Genomic DNA, 27040 nt, shown 5'->3' with positions numbered 1-27040 from the left:
CCTCTGCGCCACTGTGCTGCCCAAGGATACCTATCATTCTGTTGCTAGGCAATTAAAATTATTTTAAATGGGGAGTCTGAACAGATTTGGCAGCTCAAAACTGGGCATTCACGAGATTCTGTGAATCATCATCAACAGCAGAAATGTACACCACTATAACCTGTAACCTCACAGCCTGGCATATCTCTCACTCTAACCGGGAGATCTACTCTGCTTCATTGAGGAGTTCAGAAAGGCATGTTGGGAGCAGCACCAGGCATACCTTAAAATGACGAGGCTAGTGAAGTTGCAATAGAGGGCTACACAAGTGCTAAACAGCTAAAAATGAGCTGAGCAATCTCACACCCAGTGGATCAGTCTGAAGCAAAATACTGCTGGAAATCCAAAACAATAACACAAAATGGCAGAAGAAATCAGCAGCTCAGGCAGCATCCATGAAGAGAGAAGCACAGTCAACATTTCAGATCAATGGACCTTCTTCAGAGCAAACGTGCTCCATTTACTCTCCAATAACCAGTTCACTGATACCCAGCTTGTGTTTTGCCTTGACTACTTAATTCCATTGAAGAGAGGAGGTTTGAGCAATGACTTTTGACGTCAAGGTAGCACTTGACCAAGTGTGGCGTCAAAGGGCCCTGGTAAAACTGAACAATGAAATTAAAGGAAAAACACTCCAGTTATTGGCATCATACCTCACAAAAGGAAGACGGCTGCAGTTATTAGAGGTCAATCATCACTGCAGATCAGTGTCCTAGGCCCGAACATTTTCAGCTCTTTCATCAATGACTTTCCTTCCATTATAAGTGGGGATGTGTGCTGATGATAGCACAATGTTCAACTCCATTTGCAACTCCTCAGCAAATGAAGCAGCCAATGCCTGCATGCAGGAAGACCTAGACAATATTCAGGCATGGGCTGATAAATGACAAGTAACATTCTTGTCACAAAATGCCAGGCAATGTCCATCTCCAACAAGAGAAAGTCTAATCACTTACCCTTGATGTTCAGCGACATTACCATCGTAGAGTATCCCACCATCAATATCCTGGGGCTCACCACTGACTAAAAACTCATCTGGATCAGCCACATTAACACTGTGTCCACATCAGCTCAGAGGCCAGGTAATCTGCAGTGAGAAACTCACCTCCTGACACCTCGAAGCCTTTCACTACTTAAAAGGCACGTCTCAGGAATGTGCCTGGGTGAGTGCAGCTCTAACAACTCTTAGGAAGCTCAACAGCATCCAGTACTAAGTAGCTCGCTTGAGTGGCAACCGATCAACCTTCCATAAACATTCATTCCCTCCATCAGCAGTGGCTGAAGGGTTTACCAGCTATAAAATGCCACTAAAACAGCTTTTCCCAGACTTCCAATATTTACCACCAAGAAGGACAAGAACAGCAAGTGCCCATGAACGCCTCCACCTATAAGTTCCCCTCTTAGTGGCAAACCATCCCAAGCAGTAAATATATTGCTCGTCCTTCGTCATCGCTGGGATAAATCCTGGAAGCATTGTGGGAGCACCATCACCAGACAGACTTCAGCAAGGCATCAGCACCTTCCCAAGTAGGGATGGGCATTATATCCTGGTCCTGCCAGTGATGCCCATATCTGGAAAAATGAATAAACGTTTAAAAATAATGGAACAAAATCTGACATCGAGCCATAAAAGGAAGAGTTCAGTTTAAAGGAGTGACTTAATGGAGGAAAGCTGGTGAGACAGGTTAGTGGAGGGTGCTCCAGACCTTCGGTCCCAGATAGCTGAAAGTCGCTGATCGCAAGACAGGGAAAATTGGAAATGGACAAGCAGACAGAATTGGAATAGGACAGTCCTCAGAGCAGTGGAGGGCTGTTGGGGTAGAGGGAGGTAGGAAGTACCAGGGCCATGAGACCATGGAGGGGTTTGACGAGAATTTTAAATCAAAGTACTCCTGGTCCAAAAGAAGATTAAAGTCAGTTGTTGTTGTTGTTGTTTCTTCAGGGGATACATATTCAACCAGTGCTGCAATGTGGCATGCCCTGCTGCCAATTTAGAACCAAGTACACATAACCACGTACAAAGCTAGAATTTACCCCACTCTCTCTGAATGACCCATGAAATCCACAGTTCCTTGCAAACAGTAGCGATTCAGGTCTTCCTTTGGAAGTCAACACTGAAGGAAATCAGCTGAGCTGTAAAATGGCTGCTTATTTCCTGTTAGCAAATACCAATTTCAACCCCCACGCATCAACAGCAATACATTATCAGGTAATAAAATGGAACAGTGACAATATTCCCATTTATCCCAGAAAAAAAGGATTGTTTCAGGCTGCAGTGTCCGGTCATTTCCACAAGAGGAGGCCACAGGACAGTGGACCCCTGAGAAACTCCTCACCACAACCACTTCTGTTCCTGTAACACCAGGTTTCCACATTAGTGGCCCAGAATTTGCTGCAACATTTGTTAGATTAATTTTCCTCACACTTCTGCTCAGACATTCTGGGCAGCAGACTGCTGGCTGATAACTGCATGTTCAACAAGGTTTTTGTGGATGACACACCCAACCAAGCAATAGTGTATCACCGATGAGATTTAATGACAGGAATAATGGGAAAAGAAATCAGATTGGATTATGGGACAGAACAAAGCACTAAAAGGGGAAGGAAAACAAAGCATTTTAAACTCTCAGGAATAATTAATTAGCAACATATGATTTCACAGATTCAAGTTCTGAGCTGGAGGAGCAAAGGTCCCTTATGTCAGAATATATCAGCCTTTAACTTTCTGCAGCTACTCCAATCTCTAGTTATGGTGAAAATGCTTTTTCCCCTGTCCCCATCTTCCCAAGGGATGCTTGTGCTGGTGAAACCACCTCCTGTGAAATTCCTCACCTACTCCAGTATTTCAGTCACTGAATAATTCAAATTCTGTTCTCTGATGATACAGTGTTTTTGGAAGAAGAAAAATATTTGCTCTGGGATCTTTCATAACCTTTGGATGTCACAAAGTGCTTCCCAACCAATGGATACTGCTGTGATGTAGGAAGCATGGCAGAGATTTGAAAGCAGCAAGTTCCCTCAAGCAGTAACATCATAGTGAACAATGTCAGTTGAAGGGTTGATATTGACCTGCTTGTTGAAATTCTGCATTGTATCTTGAGTATGGATCAGAGTAGGCAGATAGTGAGCCAGTTCACCAATGAATCTGAACCTGGCAGCTCCAACACTACAGCACTACACTTGAGTCTCAACCTAGATTATGTGTTCAAGTCTCTAAAGTGCAACTTGAATCTATAGTCTTCTCATTTAGATGGGAGTGTGCTACTCCTGAGCCAGAGGGTTAAATAATTATAAAACAGCATCAAAGCCAAGGAAAGTACCTGGCTCCATTTTTCTGACCAAAGCAGAGAATATAGTTGTTACAAGACCACAGCACCTTTTATAAGGATGAGAAGGTTCATAAAGAGGTTGTGTTTCAGAAGTCTATGACAACAGTCAGCTAATGCTTTGCACAAAAAAAAGCTGCTGCTCCTTAGCTCGAGGTCAGGATAAGCCAAATTCTTTTCAGTTGTACAGAATATTGTAATCCTTACCAGATGGAGCTGTGAGTCCAAGAAAAAAGGAAATCATTCAATCCATTCAGCAGAAATGAAAACTTATCATATTGTAGAATATGGGATAATTTCTTGGGTGGCAAAAGAAGTAAATTTCTACAACCGAGTCACACAATGGCCCTGTTGCCTATGATGCCTCATGAATGGATTCAGCAGCTTCAGTTGGTGCCTCTGACCACAAGATGGTGCCCATCATCCCAGAGATATTCCTCTGGGAATGGTACTGGGAAGAGCATCTGGATTTCTGGATTCAGTGTGCAGGATTGAGATACAACGCAAGGATGGACATACTCTAAACAATTCTGCACTTGAGTTGGGTGCTGCCAGATTCACAGAGAGACACCTTTTCTCATCCCCATTTGTATTGTACAGGGATAGACTGGAAGAGCTCTTGGCTGGAATAAAATTCCTCTATCAAACCATCTGGAAGGCATCTGCTTTTATTTTTCCCAAATGTACCTACAATGCCTTAGAAGAGTTCTTGAAGGATTAATTCATTGGATTCATTCTCTATAACAACCAGAGGCAAAATAAATCTTGTAAAATGGAGACCAGTGTGGAAACATCGTAAATAGGGACAGTTGTAGGCCATTTGGGTGCTTCAAGTCTGCTCCACCATCCAACACAATCATGGCTGATCATTCACTTCAGTGCCCTGTTCCCACTTGTTCCTCCTATCTCTTGAACGCTTTGACATTAAGAAATATTTCTAACTCCTTCTTGAATAACTTGGCCTCCTGTGGTAGAGAATTTCACAGGTTCATCACACTCTGGGTAAAATTTCTCCTGAACTCAGTTCCAAATGGCTAACCACATATCCTCAGCCTGTTAGTTCAGGACTCCCCAACCATCAGGAACATCCTTCTTGTGTCTAGTCTTGTTAGAATTTTATCGGCTTCTATAATGTCCCCTCTCATTCTGAACTCCAGTGAACACAGGCCTGACCGACCCAATCTCCCCTCAAACCTCAGAGCTGCCAACCCTGGAATCAGTTCAATACACCTTTGTCACACTACCTCTATCATAAGAACATCCACCCTGTTAGAAGAAGACCAGAAATGCACACAAAAGTCACAAAGGAGTCTCACCAAGACCCTATACAGGTGCAGCATGATATCCTTGCTCTCAAATCCTCTTGCAATAAAGGTCAATATATGATTTACCTTCCTAACTGCTTGCTGCACCTGAATGTTTGCTGTCAGTGGCTGGTGTACAAAGACACCTACATCTCAGTGCACCTTCCCTTTCCCTAATCTATCACCATTTCAGATAATAATGCCTTTCTATTCTTAGAAAGAAAGTAGATAAGCTCACATTTATTCACATAAACTTAACCCAGGTAACCCAATCCACTTTGACTCCAAGCACCCTACACACCTGCTTCCTTGTTCCCAAGTATCTGGGACAGTCCCTCACCTCAAGAGAGGCTAAGAAGGTCGTGTCTGTATTCTTTGGAGTTTAGAAGAATGAGTGGTGACCTTATTAAAACATTTAAGATCCTAAAGGGGCATGCCAGGGTAGATAGCAAGATATTTTCACTGTTGGGAGAAACTTGAACAAGAGGAGATAGTTTCATGATAAGGGGATGGTCATTTACAACCAAGGTATGTGGAAAATTCTTCTTGCAGAGGGTGGTGAATCTCTGGAATTCTCTGCCCCAAAGTGTTGAGGATACTAGCTCATTAGAAGTCCTTAAAATGGAGGTAGAAAAATTGTTGAAATATTCGGGAAATGAGGGCTATGGGGAACTGGCACAGAAGAGGAAATGAGGTCTGAGGAAGATCAGTTGTGATCATATTGAATAGCGGATCAGAATTGAGAGGCCAGGTGGCATACTTCTGCTTCTGTGTTCTTATGTCATTGTGTCCTCACTTGCTCATCACCTCCAGAGTTACCCAGCTTGGACATCGTAGACCACAGTCTAACACCAGTTGCCACCTCCCAGGTGGGCTTGCTCTTGAAGGGTCATATCATGACCTCTCACCTCCAACTGCCTTCTCCAACAGAGTAATACCTTGATTTATAAAAATTCATTTCACATTTCTTCAGTACAAGAAGATTGACTATTTAGGTTGTGTCTTCAATTTTAACATAACAAATCTCTTTCTGAAGCAGGGATTGAGGATGACTTGCTTCCATTCTCATTTTATAGGTTCTGAGGTGACTGATGAGGCCAGTGGGGGAACCACAGACTCTTCCACTGATTGGGTGGGAGGTACCTAATGGGGCAAGCAGATGGGTAGTTTGTGAGGTGGTGCTCACACAGGGCTTGTGTGTTCCTGGTTGTTTCATGGTACACACTGCCGTGAAGAGAATGGATGTCATAATGGTGAATGGGATGCCAGTCGAGGGAGCTACTACCAACCAGATGGTGTCAAGTTGCTTCACAGTGTTGGAGCTGCATTTATCCAGAAAGTGGAGGGTATTCCATCATGCTCCTGACATGCCTTCTGGATGATGGAACGGCTTAGATATGTCAGAAACTGAGTCAGTTGCCACAGGTTATTAAGCTTCTGAACAGATCTTATAGGCACAGTATTTATGTGACAGATTCAGTTGAACTTCTGGTTAACAGTGACCCCCGGGATGATGGCAGGGGACTCAGCGATCGTACATTGAATCGATAGGTAGTCAGATCCTGTTTTGTATGAGATGGTCATAGCCTGCCACTTCTGTGGTGTAAATTTTGCTTGCCACTTATCAGTCCATGAATGATTATGCCCTAGGTTTATTTAAGAAGGGCTGCAAGGACAAGCCGCAGAAGTACAGACAGGTGAGCCTAACGTCTGTGGTGGGAAAGTTAGTGGAGGGGATTCTGAGAGACAGTATCTATCTGCATTTGGAAAGGCAAGGACTGATTAGGGATAATCTGTATGGCTTTGTGCGTGGAAAATCATGTTTCATGAATTTGATTGAGTTTTTTTTCAAGAGGTGACCAAACTGATTGACGAGGATGGGGAGGTAGATATTGTCTGCATGGACTTTAGCCAGGCCTTTGACAAGGTTCTGCATGGCAGCCTGGTTTGGAAGATGAGATCGCACAGGATCCAGGGTGACTTAGCCAACTGGATACAAAATTGGCTGAGTGGAAGGATTCAAAGGGTTGTTTTCAGACTGAGGCCTGTGACTAGTGGTGTGCCACAGGGATCAGTATTGGGCCTCCTATTGTTTGTCATTTGTATGAATGATTTGGAAGAGAAGGCTGGTGGCATGATTAGTAAGTTTACGTATGACAGCAAAATTTGTGGTGTGGTGGAGAGTGAAGAAGATTGTCTCAGGTTACAACAGGATCTAAATCAACTGGAAAAATGGGCAAAGGAAAGGCAGGTGTCATTTAACTCAAACAAGTGCAAAGTGACACATTTTGGGAAGTTAAACCAGGGCAGGACTTACACAGTGAACAACAAGGTCCTGGGGTGTGTTGTAGAACAATGCATCTACACTCAATGTATCTCCACTGTGTAATGAATTAACCTGTACAATCAGTTTGTAAAGGCAAGCTTTTCACAGTACCTCGGTACAAGTGACAATAATAAACCAATACCAATACCTAGGATACAAATACATAGTTCCCTGAAAGTGGCGACTCAAGTAGACAAAGTGGCAAAGAAGGCGTATGGTATGCTTGCCTTCATTGGACGGGGCATTGAGTACAAAAGTTGGGAGGTCATGTCACAGCTGCACAAGGTGTTGGTGAGACCACATCTAGAATATCATGTGCAGTTCTGGTCGCCATACTAAAGGAAGGATGTGATTAAGCTAGAGAGGGTGCAGAAAAGATTCACAAGAATGTTGCCGGGACTGGAGTTATGAGGAGAGATTGGATCAGAACATGAGAACATAAGAAATAAGAGCAGAAGTAGGCCATCTGGCCCGTTGAGCCTGCTCCGCCATTCAATAAGATCTGGCTGTGGACTCAGCTCCACCTACCTGCCTTTCCCCCATAACCCTTAATTCCCCTACTATGCAAAAATCTCTAACTGTGTCTTAAATATATTTAATGAGGTAACCTCTACTGCTTCCCTGGGCAGAGAACTCCACAGATTCACTACTCTCCGGGAAAAGCAACTTCCCTTCATCTCCACCCTAAATCTATTTTCCCAAATCTTGAGGGTATGCCCCTTGGTTCTAGTCTCACCTACCTGTGGAAACAACTTCCCTGCCCCTTTCATAATTTTATATGTTTCTACAAGATCCCCTCTCATTTTTCAGAATTCCAGCGAGTATAGTCCCAGGTGGCTCAACCTCTCCCCATAGGCTAACCCCCTCATCTCCGGAATCAACCTCTGCACCACCTCCAAAGCCAATATATCTTTCCTCAAGTAAGAAGACCAGAACTGCACGCAGTACTCCAGGTGCAGCCTCACCAGGACACTGTACAGTTTCAGCATAACCTCCCTGCTCTTAAATTCAATCCCTCTAGCAATGAAGGAAGCCATTTGCCTTCTTGATAACCTGTTGCACCTGCAAACCAACCTTTTGCGATCCATGCACAGACACTCCCACGTCCCTCTGCACAACAGCATGCTGCAATCTTTCACCATTTAAATAAAAATCTGATCTTTTATTTTTCCTTCCAAAGTGGATGACCTCGCATTTACCTACATTGTACTCCATCTGCCAGACCTTTGCCCACTCACTTAACCTATCTATATCTCTCTGCAGACTCTCCGCATCCTCTGCACAATTTGCTTTTCCACTCAATTTAGTGTAATCAGCAAATTTAGATAAGCTACACTCGGTCCCCTCTTCCAAATCATTAATGTATATTGTGAACAGTTGTGGGCCCACCACCGGACAATACACTGGGATTCTTTTCCCTGGAGCAAGGAGGTTGAGGGGTGACCTCATAGAGGTTTATAAAATCATGAGGGGCATAGATAAGGTGCATGGCCACAGTCTTTTTCCCAGGGTAGGGGAGTCTAAAACGAGAGGGCATAGGTCTAAGGTGAAAGGGGAAATATATAAAGGGGGTGTGAGGGGCAAGTTTTTCCACACAGAGGGTGGTGGTTATAAGGAATGAGCTGCCAAAAGAAGTGGCAGAGGCAGGTACAATTACAGTGTTTACACTTGGACAGGTTCATGGATAGGATAGAGGAACATGGGCCAATGCAGGACTAGCTCAGGAAGACATCTCGGTCAGCACGGACAAGTTGAGCTGAAGGGCCTGTTTCTATGCTGTGCAACTGTATATCTCTAACTCTAGGTACTGCTGTATGCAGGCATGGTCTGCTTCATTTGCTGAGGAGCTGCGAATGGAATTGAACATGGTTTGCTGATGATTGCACATTCCCATTTTCAACCTTGGGAACAAAGTTCACTGATGGAGCAGCTGAAGGTAGCTGGGCCTGGAACTCCATCCTGTGGAATGCCTCCAGCAATGTCCTGGGTATGGGATGGTTGACCTTCAGTAGCCACAACCATCTTTTTGTGAGGTTTACTTCCAGTTATTGGAGCATTTTCCCCCTGAAGAGAGGATGTTAATGGTCTGGGATATAGGAGGAGAATGCGGTTCAATGTTCCACCTGCTGTCATGTTCGCAGTATCAAGATTAGGACAGAACTTAGATGGCCAAGGGGACGCAGGACAGAATTTGTAGGAAGGAAGTAAGCAAGGGGGCTTCAGCCTGCAGCTGGCAACAATTGACATATCTGGGCTCTCCACATGGGAGTGTGTGAAACAACATGTTAAAATAATAACACAGAACAGTAGGATCCTAGATCCACTCTGTGATCTGAGTTGAACCAATATTAGTCTCCGCTGCTGCTCAGTCACTGTGACCTTGGTGAAAACTGAAGATTCAGTAGCAGCTTGACAAATTTGCAGTCCAAGTTCACCAATTATTAGGTAAATCATGTCATTTTTACAGCAATCCAGGAGGATTAGAGAAACAAAGGACTGCGGAGGCTGGAATCTGGATGAAAAACACTATGATGTTGGAGGAACTCAGCAGGCCAGGCAGCAGAGTAGGATTCTCTGTCACTTTCTGGTCATGTAAGTAACCTGATTTATCAAATTCAATTTCACAGCCTGGCAGCGTGGGATTTGAAAATGTAACCCCTGCCTTTCTGAAGTGCTACAATAACCACTTTGCCTTGCATTGCCTCAGAGTGTCCACCTCCCAGGAAAACATCAAACAGAACAAACTGTACAGTCCAGATAATGTTGTGAAATCTACCAAGGTGTTCACAAAAGCACTTACAAAAATAATTTGACACAAGAGGAGATGGCAGGACAGGTGTCAACAACAAGTGAGATGCTGGAGGAACTTAGCGGGTCAGGCAGCATCTATAGAGGGAAACATACAGTTTGCGTTTTGGGTTGAGACCCTTATTCTGGACTGGGATAAAGCCTGGTCAGAAAGGTGAGTTTTACGAATTGTCTTGAGAGGCGGAAAGCTTTAGGAAGGGTTCCAGTGCCTTGGAGGTTGGCATCAGAAGGCAAGGCTGCCAGTGGGGGAACAAGGACTGGATAAGAGACTAGAACTGGAGGAAGACAATGATTGCAGAGGGTCATAGGCCTGTGAGTACAGAGATTGGGACATGAAACCATGAAAAGACTTGAAAACAAGGGTGAGAAATTTATAGCTGAAACATTGCTGAGATCATAGGCCAATCAGTGGGCACAAAGGCATTGGGGAGGCATGGAGGAACTGGGAATTGGTTACATCTGGGACAAACTGGGGACTGGTTACAACAGGGGCAGCTGAGCTTTAGCTGCTCAAGGTTCCAAAGAGTGCAACGTCAGAGAGAGGCAGGGGAGAAGTGGAACAAGCAGCAGATCAGTATGATGGACAAAGGCGAAACTGAAGGCTGATCATAGAAGAGAATTATAACACCGGAAAAGCAGATTAAAATCACATTCTATATCATTTATTTCCTAGTCATTAACATTGGAGATGGGCAACAGCTGTTCTACCTTCTGGTAAAACTCAGACAGACGAGTCATGGAAGATCAGAGATCTGTCTCCTGCACTACCACAATCTTCTATCTGTGGAGGAAACTGTATCAGGATACACTCCCTCTATCAGCCAGCCCATGCCCAGCACACCTGGCACTGTAAACTTAGCTTACCCATGGCTGCCAATCAGCTCATGAAAAGGTTCAGAATGCATTCCAACCACCCACCCACCCACACCACTCCACCCCACCCTCCCTGTCAGGTCCCTGTAAAGCCTATGTGCCACCACACAAATCAAGGAACCCGCTGACATTGCTGATAATGAACTACCAGCTATAAAAATGCAGCACAGAGACCAACTAGGTGCCGGGTTCAGTGTTCAATGAACTGGTTGGTTCATATGAAACAGTATCTTCCACCTGTAAGGAATCTTGAACATAACAAGACATCCTAGGAGGAAGTCACTCAATTTTTATGATGTTCCAGCAACATTGCCAACCATTTCCTGCTCACAGACATTACCAGATTTATTAAATTTAAGTTCACGGTGTTCCAGGTTGGGACTGGACTTGTGACCATTAGCTCTTTGAACCAATGTAACAAATCAAAAAATGACCTGGTTATGGGCAGATCATATGTTTCTATGTCCTGGAGTCATACTGCAGGGAAACAGGCGTTTGGCCACCCACTCCACATCAACCACTAAGCACATTAATCCTATTTTATTCTCCCCACATTCCCAGCAATTCCCACCAGAGTCACTCACCTACACGCTGGGGACAATTTACAGCAGTCAGTGAACCTACATATCCGCACATCTTTGGGATGTAGAAAAAAAAACGGAGGAAACCCAGCGGTCACAGGGAGAACGTGCAATCTCCACACAGACAGCACCTGAGGTGAGGATTGAACTTGGATCACTGGAGTTGTGAGGCAGCAGCTCTACTCACTGCACCACTGTTCTGCCCTTGATGGGGACAAATATTTGCCAAGAGGCCCAAAGAATTCCTCTGCTCTTCTTGCAATATTGCTGTGAACTATATCCATTCAACTGAGAGGGCTGACAAGACCTGGGTATAAAGACTCATTGGACAGACATCTCCTCTGACAGTAGAGCACTCCCTTGCACTACAGAGAAGCACAAGCCAAGATTTTGTGTTCAAGTCTCAAAATAGGTCTTGAGCCCATAACAACTCTAACTCAGAGGAAAATACAGTACCATCAAAGTCAAGGCTTGGAAAAGGAATTTTATAGCCAGATATTTAGGTGTCCCAGGTTAGAATGATATCCTGCACTAGATTCACTGAGAAACCACAAGTAAAATAACCATTACTTTTTGAAATGGAAATGTCATTAAATTGTTCCATTGCCTCTGCCAGGATAGGTGAGGGTTTATCTATGGAAACCATTTACGGGGAAGGTTGATTGGTTCCCAAATGTGAAGGTGTTACGGATTCTGGCAGTGATACAGCACTGAGTGACATCATCAGAGTTTAATCCAAGTGGCCCTTAAACAAGCATAATTAGGGTGTGACTCGACATGCTATTTATTTTCACAGTGAACATGCAAATGGATGTCTAAAACCAGACTAAGAGGGATGTAATTTTCACTGCAAATGCCCATTGTTAACGTTGCAGCACAATGCAGGGGGAGTGTACAAGAGAAGTTGCCAGAAATTGGATTGCACCCATTTTTGGTGCATTACAGTCACACTGTGTTGAGCAGTAACGGCAGATCAAGTCTCAACCAAAGGAATTGCAAAATTTGCCAAAATAAGCCTGTAACAATGTTGTGACACCTTACACCCAGAACAAAGCATTCAAGTTGGATCAATGTGACTACCGGTACAAATCAGCACAGCTGCCAACACTGTGACAACCACAGAGGGATATCAGCACTCCCCATGATAGCCACACAACAGCGGTATACACCACAGCTGCCATGTCGGAGAACGACGCTGCAGAGAAGAGGGAAAGAGCTCCACAATTCACGCCAAGGGACATGGAGGTCCTGGGCACTGTGATACATGTCTGGAGGGAGAGGTTGGGTGCCAGAGGGCCAGGACCCTCATAAGACACAACATAAGAAAAGCCAGGCAGAAAGTGGTTCCTGTCACCTCCTGCAGGAATGAGGATTCCTGCTCAATGGAGCAACGCAGATGCAAATTTCATATACTCACAGATACTGTCAGGGTGGACTACACCACCCCACCCCACCCCACCCCCACTCTCACTCACACACAAACACACCCCCTCTCCTCACAATTGACATTTTAACCTTTCAATGCAGGGGACAAGCTGCCAAAGGTTGGAAAGGGAAATCCCTTCTGGTGCAGAGAAAACTCACACCAGTGTGGCAGCTGTTGGCATTCCTGTGTACTCTGTGATACCTCACTTAGTATAATGGTTAATATCAGGCATTTCAGATCAAATGATAGAAAGCCAATTGAAATTCCTGTTAGCTAGTGAGGGATGCTGTTCAAATAAAAGGGATTGCCTCACCGCAGGAAGCAGGTGAGTATGAAATAGTGCAATAGAGTCTGTAGCTGCAATGTAATTCTACCAATGGTTTGTATGAACTCTAATGTGAGATTAACTCCTCCCCTGCTCAGCCTGTTCTTACTATAGTTATAACAACAATTTTGGAAGGAGAAACTCATTGAGAGGCTGATGGATGTGAAAGAAGACAAATGTTGAGATCAAATAACTGTCCCATCTTGTCCTTTTTGTGTAGGGGTGAAAATGGCAGGAATAGAAGTGGAAGAAAGAGCATTAAGCAAAAGCTTCTTGATCATTAAGCAAAAAGCAGGGGCTTAGTGTAACGTGCTGCTGCTGGAGTGGTGATAGAGAGAGGAGAGGGAGCGGGTGAGGGAGGGGGGAGGGGGTAGGGGGAGGGGGAGAGAGAGAATGAGAATGAATTCCATCCACAAGGTGGACCTCACAAGGAATAACACATATCTCTGTGATTACAAATTTGGGAAAATCCCAAACCTGCTCCTTCGCTGGTCATCTGAGAGGTCTATGTACAATCTGGTGTCTCTGTGATCCCTATGAGTAGGCTCTTCACTGATGGCATGTCTTTGCCTTCTGACCTGAGCCCTGACTTGCCCTGAGTGACCAGACATGTCCCAATTGAGCCTCTCAGCTCAAATCAACAAGCAAGAAAAAAACACAAATGCAAACATGCAAGTTTACACAGGCATGTACACACACACACACACACACACACACACACACACACACACAAAGGGAGACACATATCCACAGAGAGACAAAGATGCATACACACAAAGAAACACACACATACACAGATAGACAGATATCCACACAGATAGATACAAATACATATGCACACAGACAGACATACACACAAAGGCAGACTCACACACACACAGACACACTGTAAATTGCCCTGAGTGTGTAAGTGACTGGTAGAATCTGGGGGAAATTGGTGGGAACATGGGGAGAAAAAGATGGGATTAGTGTGGGATTAATGTAATGGGCAGCATGGATTCAGTGGGCCAAAGGGCCTGTTTTCATGCTGTATGACACCATAACTCTTAACTTCCAGGCACAACAAATGTTTTGGTCTGAATGTTCTCGAGGAGAGAACAGTAGGTCAACCTGTGACCACCAGACCAAAGAAAAGAGTTTTCCTGCTGGACTGTGAGTAAAGCTCAAAGCCGACTGTAGCAAGGAGTCCAAGCTGAATGGGTTCTGTTGAGCTGGGGGCAGGGAAGGGGGTGCTGCTCAGCAGAGGCAAAAACAATCATTCAGACACTTATTCTGTAGATTTTTAATGATGGGGTGGGGTAGAGAGTTGCACCATGACAACATTGGGAGACTCACTCAGCAATATCCATTCCTTTGCTTTCCTGAACTTATCAGGGAGGCCCTTTGAACCTTTGTATATTTTACTCTTTCATGGTTTTCCTTGCAATATATTCCATTTTGGATTTAAAACATGCATTGTACGCCCAGCCCTTTAGTATTTAAACTTGTCACCCTTGGTACTTAGTGATTCACCATGAACAATCTGTCTAGACCAATTTTCTGATTCCTTTTCGAGAAACCAATAAGTCACTTCAAAGTCTTTTCCTTTCCAAGGATAACAAGTCCAGTCTTTCCTCACAACTTAATTTCCTGACATCTGGAATCATCTCCTTGATTCCCTTTGTATTCTTTCTAAGGTGGTGATTTCAGGTTTATTGCAATCAGACAGTGCCCTACTAATGTCTTACATGCTCTATTCCTGGGACCCATCAATTTTCACAACACTAAAGCAAACTTCAGAACTCATTTTGTCTCTGTGCTAGCCTGCTCCCAACATCTTCCCATGTTCCCACCCTGCCAAGGTTACTTCCCACCCATCACACCTCCACCTTGTCACTTAAAGTGGTGGCATCCCAGCAACAAACACACAAAAATTCTTTCATTCACATTCTTAAATAGTTCTGTTGTCCTTTAGAATACAGAATACATTTATTTTGTCTTGACTGACAGTTATCTTTCAATAAATACCCTTTTTTTGTTGATTGGGGAATCCTACTGTGTGGAGCATAGCCATCTTGTGAGAAAACATTGTGACAAAGACTATGTTTCAGGAGTATTTTGTTTACTGTGAAATTCTTCTAGATGATCTTTGAAATTTTTGCATACGATATATTTGCATATTAGTTTGTGGGACCTCAGAATTTTTGAGCATGGGAGTTTGAATGCTTCTTTATGTTGTGGCTCCAAATCCCAAATCTTTATTGTGTGTGTGTGTGTGTGTGTGTGTGTGTGTGTGTGTGTGTGTGTGTGTGTGTGTGTGTGTGTGTGTGTGTGTGTGTGTGTGTGTGTGTGTGTGTGTGTGTGTGTATTGTACACACACACACATGCTCGTTTGTTGACTTCAGCTGAATATAAATTTCTTATTATAAAACTGTCTATTGTCGCAGATGGAGTTGAGGAGTGAAGGGGGGACAGAGGGGTTATACTCTTTGTCAACAGGTAATCAAATGTGGGTGAAAAATCGCACACACACCAGTCTCCAGCTCCAGTAATGCCCCCCTACAAACCAAAGACAGGACACCAAAAGGCTTGTATTTGACCATTCTCCTCCCTGAACTTATACATAATTATGCGGGACATAAATAGGGTGAATGGTCACAGTCTCTTTCCTGGGGTAGGGGAGCCTAAAACTAGAGGGGATAGATTTAAGGTATTGGTATTGGTGATGGGGGAGATATTTAAAGGGGACAAGAGGGGCAGGTTTTTCATACAGAGGGTGGTGGGTATGTGGAACGAGCTGCCAGGGGAAGTGGCAGAAGCAGGTACAACTGCAACATTTAAAAAACATTTGGACAGGTACATGGACAGGAAAGGTTTAGAGGGGTATGGACCAAATGCAGGCAATGGGACTAGCTCAGGTAGGCAACTTGGTCGGCATGGACAAGTTGGGCTGAAGGTCCTGTTTCCAGGCTGTACAAGTCTATGACTCTGTGACTATCTCTGTCCTGGGGTCTGGGGTCCCTGTGTTGAGTTATCTAAGATATCCTAGGTTCATCATTCCTGTGTGGTTCTTGCCAGGAAGGGAGAGGTGATGTGATTATACACTGGACTACCGACCTTTACATTTCACTCTCCCTCACACAGTGTCAAACACGACACCCTCCCCCACGTATTGCCACCCTCAGATCCCACACACCCCATAAACAATCCCCCGCCCCGACAAACACACACACACACCATGCCACCCCCTCACACATACATTGAATCCTGCAGACACGTGCACAGGGTATCACTTCACCTTACGCACCCTGCAACACTCACCGTACCTCCCACCCTATCACCTCCCGGACTCACGGTGGTACCCCACCGCAGCAACTGCACCGTCCTCCCCACCCACACTACCACACCCCACACTGTACTTGCTCCACACTTCCTCACATAATCTGCACGAACCGCCACACACTGTATTACCAACCCACTTCACATACACTGCGCCACACCCCCACACACTGTACCACAGCCTCTACATTCCCCATAACCCTCCACACACCATATCACCCGTTCTTTACTCCCGTTCTGTATCAACCCCATTCTATATCACCTCTCAAGCCATATCAACACACGCTATATGTTACCTTCCGACACATATCAGATCACTAACTTAATATTCCCATTAGCGCGACATTACTATCACACACATCATATCACCCAGTCGCCAGAGTGCACTCAATCCTCCATCCCCAATCCCACTGCCTCATACCCCCTTCAGTGTGCTACCCCACCAGCACACCACAGCTACAGCACCTGTACAAGTATGGTACAAATGTTGCAGAAACACAGGATGGACCACACACGTGTCAGGTCCCTCCGCTGCCGAGAGTCTCACTGTGAGAGCAGAGCGCTGGAGAAAGGATGAATCCCCCTTCACTGCTTTCACCTGATGAGTCATTAAGACCATTTCTTTTCAGGAAGCTGTGCTTGAAGACTCCAACACTTCGGCTTTAAATGTGTTTCTGACACTCTGTGATCACCAATGGTTTCTTTCTCCTTAGTTGTCCTCTGCTGACAAATAAACACTTCCGCTGCTGTAAACAAATCTCTCCGCTCCCTTCCCTTTGAAAGCTGGATTTAAAGTTCCTGTGAGCCAATTTGTTCAAGCAGCCTGGCACTGATTCAGAGCTGGCATGACCCCTTGCAACTGCAGCCGAGGCTGCTGGTCACTGTGGGCACTGGTCCCCGGTGCCAGGGGACACCACTGTCTGAGGTTGGCAGCAGCCAGGCCTTCTGGCGGCCAAGTTCCCCCTCTGCTGATCGGCTGAGTGTGTGGACTGGGATAACCACAGGCTGCAATAATATTTAGAGAGTTGTGTTAATCCCAGCCAGCGGGAGTGGGGGAGACACTGGCTCATTCTTAAGGCTGCCAAGTCACCAGTTGTCACGTGCTTGCTGTTGGTACAGAATTATACAGCACAGAAGCAGGGAGGCCTTTCACCCCATCACAATCCTGCCAGCTCTTCAGAGCCATCCAGTCAGCCCCGAGGCCCAACAACTTTTTTAAACAAGGATCCAGGTATCTTTTTGAAAGATGTAGATTCTGATTTTTCCATCATTTCATGAGGTGCATTCCAGCTCTAAAAGTTAACTGTATTTTTTGTTAATCTCTCCTCATCCCCTCTGCGCTTTCTGCTGACTGTTTTAATTCAGTCTCCCTTCATCGTCAACGTCCTCTCCTGGACCAACATTCCCAGTGTTGAGACACAAATCACACGCGGTCAGCTCTGTGGGGCAGGCCATCAGGAGCACCCACAGGTACGGCCTAAACGGAGGATGGACCACACCACCACACAAACGGCCCAACCTGCCCACCAGTGACTGGGTCTGCAGGTCCCCGCACTGGTCTCAGCAGCCACCTCAGACGACCCCGAACCGGAGTGGAAGCAAGTCATTCCTCAGTGCCGAGGGACGGCAGAAGAAGACACAGCCGGCATGCTTCTGTCTCTGGCTTGGCTCCAGCCCTCTGCTCAATGGACTGCAGCTCCAGCTCCTTGCTCCCTCTGCAGCAACCTCCTCCTACACCCCCTTCTACTGCCCTCCATCTCCCTTCCTGTAACCTTCACTGTAATTGCTGCTGCCTCTGCCCCCTCTGCTGCCAGCTTCACTGCACCCACTGCTATCTCCACATCAGCCTCCACTGTGCCCGTGGCCCTCCATGTCCTGCGCGATCACCTCCGTTGTGCCCACTCCCACCCTGCTCACTTATCCCCTTTAGCTACTGAACGGCTTCCATCTCCATAAGGTCCCACCTACAGGAATCAGGAGCTGTCAAGTCTCACAGCAAGCCTGAACCCTGAATCAATTACCGTGCCTGGGTGACCTCGCTGATCCAGCACTGAGCAGCAAAGATGGAGACGGAGCAGACTCCTGCTGTGGCCACTTGGAAAGATCCTGTGGCAAGGATCCAGGCAGGAGGGCATGGCCCAGGAACGCCCCACATACTGTCCCATCACCCTGTGATGACAGCTTTGGAAAACTGTTCATCACTGAGGTCCAGGTCAGACGTGACAACTCGGCCGGCTCTGAGAGACTGGGTGCTCTGAAGATGGAGATGTCTTTGCCTCCTTCTTGGGGTCACTAACCAGCCATGGCCATAACCTGCTACTAGTAAAGGAGTGCTGCCAGTGATGTCACTACTGAGACCATGTATCCATTTGTTTCCAAGTATGCTTACAACACAGGAGACCATTCAGCCCATTGAGTCAATGACGACTCACAAAGCAATTCCATTCCCCCCTCAATTTTCCCTGTAACCTATTCTCCTCACCTTCCCATCGGTTCTATTATGCATGTACATTAGGGGCAAGTTACAGTGGCCAATTTACAATCCCAACCTGCACATCTTTGGGATGTGAGAGGAAACCAGAGCACTCAGGGGAAACCCACATGGTCACAGAGAGAAGGTACAAACTCCACACCGACAGCAGCAGGGGTCAGGATAGAACCCAGGCCACTGGAGCTGTGAGGTAGCAGCTCTTTTTGCTGTGCCACGGTGCCACCCCATGGAGGCAAGCAGTGAGTGAGTAGCTCAGGTGCTAAATGCTGGAGAAAACACCCACTGTTAGTGGAAGCACCTCCTGTGTGAGTAGCCTGCAGTCAGTTCTGAGGCAGCTCAGTCAGCCCTCCCAATGTCAGCTGAGGGTCCCTTTAACCAGCATAAAAAGCAACAATTACCACAATACGCTCCTGGTTCAAATGAGTGCTTTGTCATAGTTATATAGTGGGGATTTGATTTCAATTTATGTTAGGAGGGGCAGAAATGGACATTGCTTGAATAATTGCATCTTTGATTATGTGTCATACACGGTGGAAAGGCCAGCACACCAACATGGATCATGCACAGAAGTGTCCAGTTTAATTTTGCGACTGACGCCATGTCACCCAGAAATGATTGCGAACACTATTTAGTAAAGCCAACAAAATGCAGTGTCCAACAAGAAACACTGCACAATCCAATGTCCTAGGCTCATATTTCCTAACCTCACTTCATCTCACAGTGCCAACCCCTTATGTATGCCACTTGCAGTTATTGCCTGCTGACCTGAAGTCCGAATCATCACCTCACTAAGTCAGTCAAAGAAGTGAATCTGTGCCAGTGAATACAAGTAGGGCAATAATAGTGGGTGGAATCAGAGGGCACATGGGGCTCCCTGACCTGCCTTGGATTCCCATTCACCTTCTCCATCCTCCTTACAGCCAACACTGCCACCTATCTTCGTATCATCAGCAAATTTGGATATATTACACTTGATCCCCTCGTTAAAAACCATTGATATTGATTGTGAACAGCCAAGGCTCTGCGCCGATCCTGTAGTACCCCACGAGCAATAGCCTTCCATCTCGAAAATGACACATAGGCAACCATCCAAACCCATTGAAAATACCCACGTCCACACATCAAGTCCTCACAAGACTCTACACACACACACACACACACACACACACACACACACACACACACACACACACGCACCCCCATGAAACCTGAACATGAGTGTCCACACCCATCAAACCAGCACACAAATTAAATTAGCGCACACTAATTAAATTAGCACATGACAATCCATACTCATCAAACCAGTGCAACCAAGCATTAACCAACCACAGAATTAATCCCCACATCAACCAGATTCCCACACAGATCGTTGTCGACGCATTTTTCTTATGACGTGATCGGGCATGTTACCTAAGTCCTTGAATGCATGGCGGAATGAAAAAGAATAACCGAACATAGTGAATGGTCATAGGAAACCACAAGATGTGTCATCTAATGAATATTTACTGTCTACCCATTCAATTCTATTCCATCCTGCTGCTCAGCTGAATAAACTCACAAAGATAGAACTGGTTAATGACATCTTTGGTTCATCTGATGTTCAAAATGCTTCAGGTTCAAAGAACAAGCACTGTGACACACAATCTCTGGAATATTTAACATAATGGCATTCTTTGTTCAATGACCTTGGGGAAGTGTTGACCTGATAATGATGCCTGATTATTTAACTTAACCTATTACACTCTCTGCAAGTTTCATGTACTGCCTCCAACAGCAGGTCAATGCCGAACATGAGCACAGAAACAAACAAATATCTCCAATACCCCTCCACCATTTTCACTTCACTGCTTTGTTCCCATTTAATTTTCTTCCCGTTAGTTCAATAGGCCCAGCTGGTGATTCTGAGGGCTGCAGAACAGCAGGAAAATTCCAAGGGCCTGGTCACGGGGGATCTCAGACATGTGGCCATTTGCCTAGGAACCTTAAAAGAAGTACTTTATCAGATTTTCAACCGATGAAAACATGTTCCCAACAGCACAATGGTGCAACTAGTAGAACTGCTGCCTCTCAGCTCCTGCAACCTGGAGCTACCTGTGTGGAGTTTGCACGTTCTTCCTGTGACTGCATGGGTTTCCTCTGGGTGCTCCGGTTTCCTCCCACATCCCAAAGGTGTGGAGATTGGTTGGTTAATTGGCCACTGTAAATTGCCCCTAGTCTGTAGGCGAGTGGTAGAATCTGTGGGGAGTTAATGAGAATGTGGGGAGAATCAAATAGGATTAATGTTGGATTCGGGTAAATGAGTTATTGATGGTCGGCATGAACTCAGTGGGCCGAAGGGCCTGTTTCAGTGCCTTATGACACTATGACTATGATTCTAATGAAAATAGTTGCTTCGAGGCTTGGTCAATGAGAAAAGCAGCAGAGAAGATCTCGCACTCTGAAAGCAGAGATGACTATGTGATAGTTGGCATGGACACAGTGAGCCAAAGGGTCTGTTTCTGTGCTGAATGACACTGTGACATTCCTGAAAGGGCTCGTTAGATGAGTGTTGTAGTGAAGTGCCAATGACACTCTTGCCGCAAGCTGCAGTTAAACATCTGCTTAATTAAAAACATACGACCTTGTGGCCAGTCTAGAAGTTGGGTTGAAAGGGTGGAGTCAAGGTAACCTGATCGAGCCTGAGCTGGGGTTAAGAAACCACAGTCTTCTGGTTAGTAGTCACTGTGGTCAGGAGTTGGTGCCACAGGAGCCTCATCCACAGTCGGAGGATGATCGGGAGTGCTATGCTATGGTTGGGGAGGAGAGGTACTGGGGCCTAAGTTAGGGGGAGTGGATACAGAGGGGATGCGGGTGATCAAAGCCCCACTTGGTCAGCGATTGGAGGGAAGAGGATGAAGATCTACAGGTTGAGGGGATGGGAATCAGTACATAGAACACTACAACACAGTACAGGCCCTTCGGTCCACAATGTTGTGCCAACATTTTATACTGCTCTAAGATCTATCTAACCCTTCCCTCCCACATAGCCCCCTATTTTTCTATCATTCATGTGTCTATCTAGTTTGATGTAGTGCCGGGCTGGCCATAAAGATGCCAGTGAATAAGAGACTTTCTGATGGGGTGTCCCCAGTCTCACAGGGGGTCAAGAAGATGTGGTTTCCCCAGGAGTGTCCAGCAATGGTGGCTCCCTTGCATTGTGGCCCAAGTTCCCTACAGTTTTCCAAAAGGAATATTGCACAGGGAATGATGTCATCCCTGTGCACAATGGAAACATCAAGTTGGGACACAAGAGAGCCTCGCTCTCGGGCTGGACTTCTGGACTGATGCAAAACCAACAGGAAGCGATTGTTATTCCATTTCACTCACGGAAACAAAAATTGAGTTTCAATCACATATTGCCGAAGGAAAGGATCCTGTACAGTGGAATTTCCAGCAAATGCCCATTGTGGACACCACATAACTGCACCAGGTTTAAAATTTTCCAGTTTGTTCACGATATCTTTTTCAGTCGCATGTACATTGAAACACACAGTGAAATGTATCTTTTGCGTAGAGTGTTCTGGTGGCAGCCCACAAGTGTCGCCACGCTTCTGGCGCCAACATAGCACGCCCACAACTTCCTAACCTGTACGTCTTTGGAATGTGGGAGGAAACTGAAGTACCCGGAGGAAACCCACGCAGACACAGGGAGAACGTACAAACTCCTTACAGACAGCGGCCGGAATTGAACCCGGATCGCTGGCGCTGTGAAGCGTTACGCTAACTGCTGCACTACCGTGCCTGCCCAAACCCAGTGTGAGGGGTCCATTGGGAAGGCAGGGCACATTCTGAGATACCAAGTGCTCCTTTGCTCCTTGCACAGACACCACCAATGCAATCTTTGCACAGCTTTGTGCCCACCTTGGGATTTCTAATGGCAGGCTATGAGTGCTCGGTGACTTAAGCCTCAGTGGCACTGTTTAAGGCTAGCATATCAAGGGTACCTCAACAATACCAATGCATTGTACCCCTACCATGAGAACATGCAGTAAATCTTTACATTCTGGAGCAAAATATCCATTGTCACAATTTGAGACACTGAGCCTTTCCATTTGGTATCTGATAAAAGCTCATCAACGTGCAACATTGGTTCTGTTTTACTCTCTCCTCAGATGCTGCCTGACCCTGTTAAATATTTCTGGCATTCTCCTTCCTATTTCAAATTTCTAGTATTTGTTATCTCATGATTCCAGCATTGTTTCAGGGCAGGCACGGTGGTGTAGCGGTTAGCGTAACGCTTTACAGTGCCAGTGACCCGGGTTCAATTCCAGCGATTGTCTGTAAGGAGTTTGTACGTCCTCCCCATGTCTGTGTGGGTTTCCTCCGGGTGCTCTGGTTTCCTCCCACATTCCAAAGACGTATGGGTTAGGAAGTTGTGGGCATGCTGTGTTGGCGCCAGAAGCATGGCGACACTTGCGGGCTGCCCCCAGAACACTCTGCGCAAAAGATGCATTTCATTGTGTGTTTCGATGTACATGTGACTAATAAAGATATTTTAATCTTCACTCTTTCCTCTGTTCTCTGTCTACTTACACCTCTACCAGACACATCAGCTGCGATAAACTACCCTGTGCCACCCCTTCTCGGTCAGCAGCACCACCACCACCACCTGTATCATTCAGATTCTCTTGGTCTCCACCCTATCACAGACTCAGCAATGTGGTCCAGATTCCCTGCAAAGTAACAGTGGTACAATGCATTGGTGTTGTTGAGGTACCATTGATGTGCCAGTTTCAAACAACAGCATAGACGCTTGAATCACAGAGCACTTATAGCCTTTGTACTCTGTATCCCTCCCCCTTCTCTGGAATGCAAGACATGTTTGATTTCTAACCCTTCCTAGTTCTGATGAAAGGTCATTGACCTGAAATGTTAACTCTTTTCCTCCCTCCACAGATGCTGCCTGATCTACTGGGTACTTCAAGCATTTTCTGGTTTCATTTCAGTTTTCCAGCATCTGAAGGATTTTGCTCATCCATTACTTTGAGCCTTTTCTACAAATCTTTCAAGAAAATTGGTCACTGTTTTGTTTCTTAGCGTGATTATTTAGTATCAACACAATTTGTTCTCATATTTAAAAATACAACTCAGTCATTTCCCACACTCCACCCAACACAGACCACCCACTCTCTGCCCCTCACTTCAACCCCAACAGCGCACTCCAAACTCCCCATGATGCCTCGGAAAGAAAGTGCACCAGTGCCTCTACTTCCTCAGGACGCTAAGGAAATTCAGAGAAATTCAAGAAACTGCAGAGAGTTGTGGACACAGCTTGGCACATCACCAAAACCAGCCTCCACTCCATGGACTCTGTCTACACTTCTTGCTATCTCGGTAAAGCAGCCAACATAATCAAAGACCCCACCCACACTGGATATTCTCTCTTCTTACCCCTCCCACCAAGAAGAAGATACAAACTCCTGAAAGCACGTACCAGCAGGCTCAAGGACAGCTTCTATTCCACCGTTATAAGGCTATTAAATGGTCCCCTAGTACGATAAGACATCACAATCTACCTCGTTATGGCCTTGCACCTAACTGTCTGCCTGTACTTTCTCTGTAACTGTAACACTTTATTCTTCACTCTGTTATTGTTTACCCTTGTACAACCTCCATGCACTGTTGTAATGAAATGATCTGTATGGATGGCATGCAAAACAAAGTTTTTCACTGTACCTCGGTACATGCGACAATAATAAACCAATTTACCAATTTACCATCCTTGTTACCACCACCTGGCTATTAGCAGGTCTTCACTTCAACAGCTAAGTACACCTAGCTTCAAACCTTGCTGCCAACACACAATGTAATACGAACTCAGAGAGGCCACAAATAAACTTTCCCCCAAATCTACCTGGCCCCACCCACTCCCCACGACATTCAAATGGCAGATTCCCAGGCTGGGTCACAAATTATATTGAGAATGTGCTCCAATGAGAGAAGTGATGGGGATCGGTCAGGTGCGGGACTGGGGAGAGGATGAAGCCCGGAACAAACTCTCAACCCACGACAGAAGGGATTCCTCCAAGATAAACACATTAGTGATGGTAATGAGCCCAGAGCAGAAATTATGCAACTTGAACTAATTGTTCTAGGCATTTCATGCACTGATCATTAAACAGATCCCATTTAGGTTAGAGAAGATGTCCCAAAGCAGGTCCCAAGAGCAAAATCAGAGAAAATTTGAAATGGTAACAGGGAAAACATACACAACTTGAACTAATTGTTTGAGGTATATTATTAAACAGCAAGTACCTTTGACTAAACCTTCTCCACACCCTCCTATCAGGTGAAACAAGTTTGTCAGCCACTTTGAAGAGTCATCTCCTGTTTTCACCATGCTATTTGTATAAAACATTCTATCTTTAGACATTCACTCGTCTGCGGAAGCCCTGAACCATACTTTGCCCTTTGTGTGTTCCAAGCCTCACCCATGCTGTATTGCTGCAGGCCAGATTCCTCCTCGTTTCGCTGCTGGGTGACTCAGTCCGGTCGGAAGCCGAGAAACTGTCTGTCTTTACCTGTGTGTATATAATTCTCGAGTCAGACAGCCATCCAGATGAAGTTGTCACAAACACTTTGGACAGAGCTGGGGAGACTCCTCCCAGCAGTCTACTGTTAATATAGCAGAACTACCTCACTACATCGTCCTGCAGACGGCTGTAGAGACCTTCCGCCTAAACAACAGGGTTATTAGCCCTTCTTTCTGCCTTGATACCAACTGAAAAGCTAGACGGGGAAACCTAAGGGAAAGTCAGAACTGGCCTGGCGACATCTATTGATATTACAACTACAGAATTATCAGCTAAGGAACAGGCAATCCAGGCCCAACCAGTTTATACTCTAACATAGGTAGTGTCCACCCATCCTGAATCATTCAACTCAAACAAAATAACCCTTTCACCCTGATTTTGATTTCCGTCCCCTTTATATTCAGTTATGCTGATCTAAATCAGCAGCTGTGGATCTATGTTTGAGTCTATCTCTTGCACTCAAGAAGTTTCTCCTGAATTCCCTATTTATTTTCTCATATTGATGGCATCTACTGTTAGCCTTCCTCATAAGTGGAAACTGTATCTCTGTGTCTATTCTATCAGTCCTTCATGATTTAAATTAGATGGGAGAATAGTTTAGCCAATGGTGAAGTAGCGGAGCAGACTCAATGGGCCAAATGGCCTACTTCTGCTCCTTTGTCTCGTGATCTTGTGATAAAGACCGCGATTAGATTGCCCTTATCCTTCATTTCAAGAGAAAAGAGATCTACCCATCTCTGATAGGTACAAACGCACGTTTCTTGTAAATCTTTCTTGCACCCTTTCCAGTGCCTTTCTACCTTTTAAAATTATCACGACCAGAACTGCAGACGACAGTCCACATGTGGCCCCAGCAAAGTTCAAGCTTTTCAATTCTAGTCCACTGAAGCAAATCCCAGTTGGGTTGCTTTAGTTTGTATCTTATTGATCAGTGTCATAGCTATTAGCCGTATGTTGCAGTCTCACTTATTGGTGCCTTTCATAACCTCAGGGCATTGAAAGGTGCAGCACAGCCAGTGGCGTAGGGACCTTCACAGTCAGCCAACTGGGCAGCCAGCTTTTCGCAAGTGCTTGGAAGCTGTGTTGAAGGTACGGGATCATCCACATAACAGAAAATCAGAGTGGGGCTTGAGAGCAGCACAGTGGTGCAGCTGGTATAGTCACTGCCTCATAGACCCCAGAGACCCAGGTTCAATCCTGACCTCCAGTGCCGTCTGTGTGGAGTTTGCATGTTCTCTCAGTGATCGTGTGGATTTCCCCAGGGTGCTCTGGTTTCCTCCCACGTCCCAAAGACGCTTGGGTTGGTTGGTTATTTGGCCACTGTAAACTACCCCTAGAGTGTAGGTGAGTGGTAGAGTCTGGTTTAGAAAATTAAAGAAAATAATGAGGTTAATGTAGGATTAGTGCAAATGAGTGATTGTTGGTTGGTGTGGACTTGGTGAGCTGGAAGGCCAGTTTTCTGTGCTGTATGGCAAAAGATTGGGTGGTGCTGATGTTCGGACGGGCCAAGGTGTATTTGTGTACAGGTTGCTGAAGATCAGAATGCAGTTGCAAAGAGCAATTGGGAAGGAAGCAATACGTTGGCCTTTATTACGAGAGGATTTGCAAACAGGAGTAAAGAAGTCTTACTGTGATTGTATGGAAACCTGCT

At 45.5% G+C, this 27040-nt stretch overlaps 1 protein-coding gene across 3 annotated transcripts in view; it reads right to left on the bottom strand.

Annotated features, from left to right (window-relative positions):
* Positions 1–27040, bottom strand: part of septin5a (septin 5a) — a 79960-nt gene that overhangs the window by 32439 nt on the left and 20481 nt on the right. Inside the window, exon 2 of one of the 3 annotated variants that reach the window (XM_052031988.1) lies at positions 25288–25377. The exons of 1 other annotated variant lie outside the window; for it this stretch is intronic. In XM_052031988.1, coding sequence (XP_051887948.1) covers positions 25288–25377 — 90 coding nt within the window. Of the gene's footprint in view, positions 1–16924; positions 16952–25287; positions 25378–27040 lie in introns of those variants that run through there. One more of the 3 variants, XM_052031991.1, reaches the window with a different exon arrangement.

The sequence above is a fragment of the Pristis pectinata genome, chromosome 17 (assembly GCF_009764475.1).
Source record: "Pristis pectinata isolate sPriPec2 chromosome 17, sPriPec2.1.pri, whole genome shotgun sequence".
NCBI classification, from domain to species: domain Eukaryota; kingdom Metazoa; phylum Chordata; class Chondrichthyes; order Rhinopristiformes; family Pristidae; genus Pristis; species Pristis pectinata.
The sequence above is the reverse complement of the archived record's forward strand: the minus strand, read 5'-3'. Positions and strand labels throughout refer to the sequence as shown.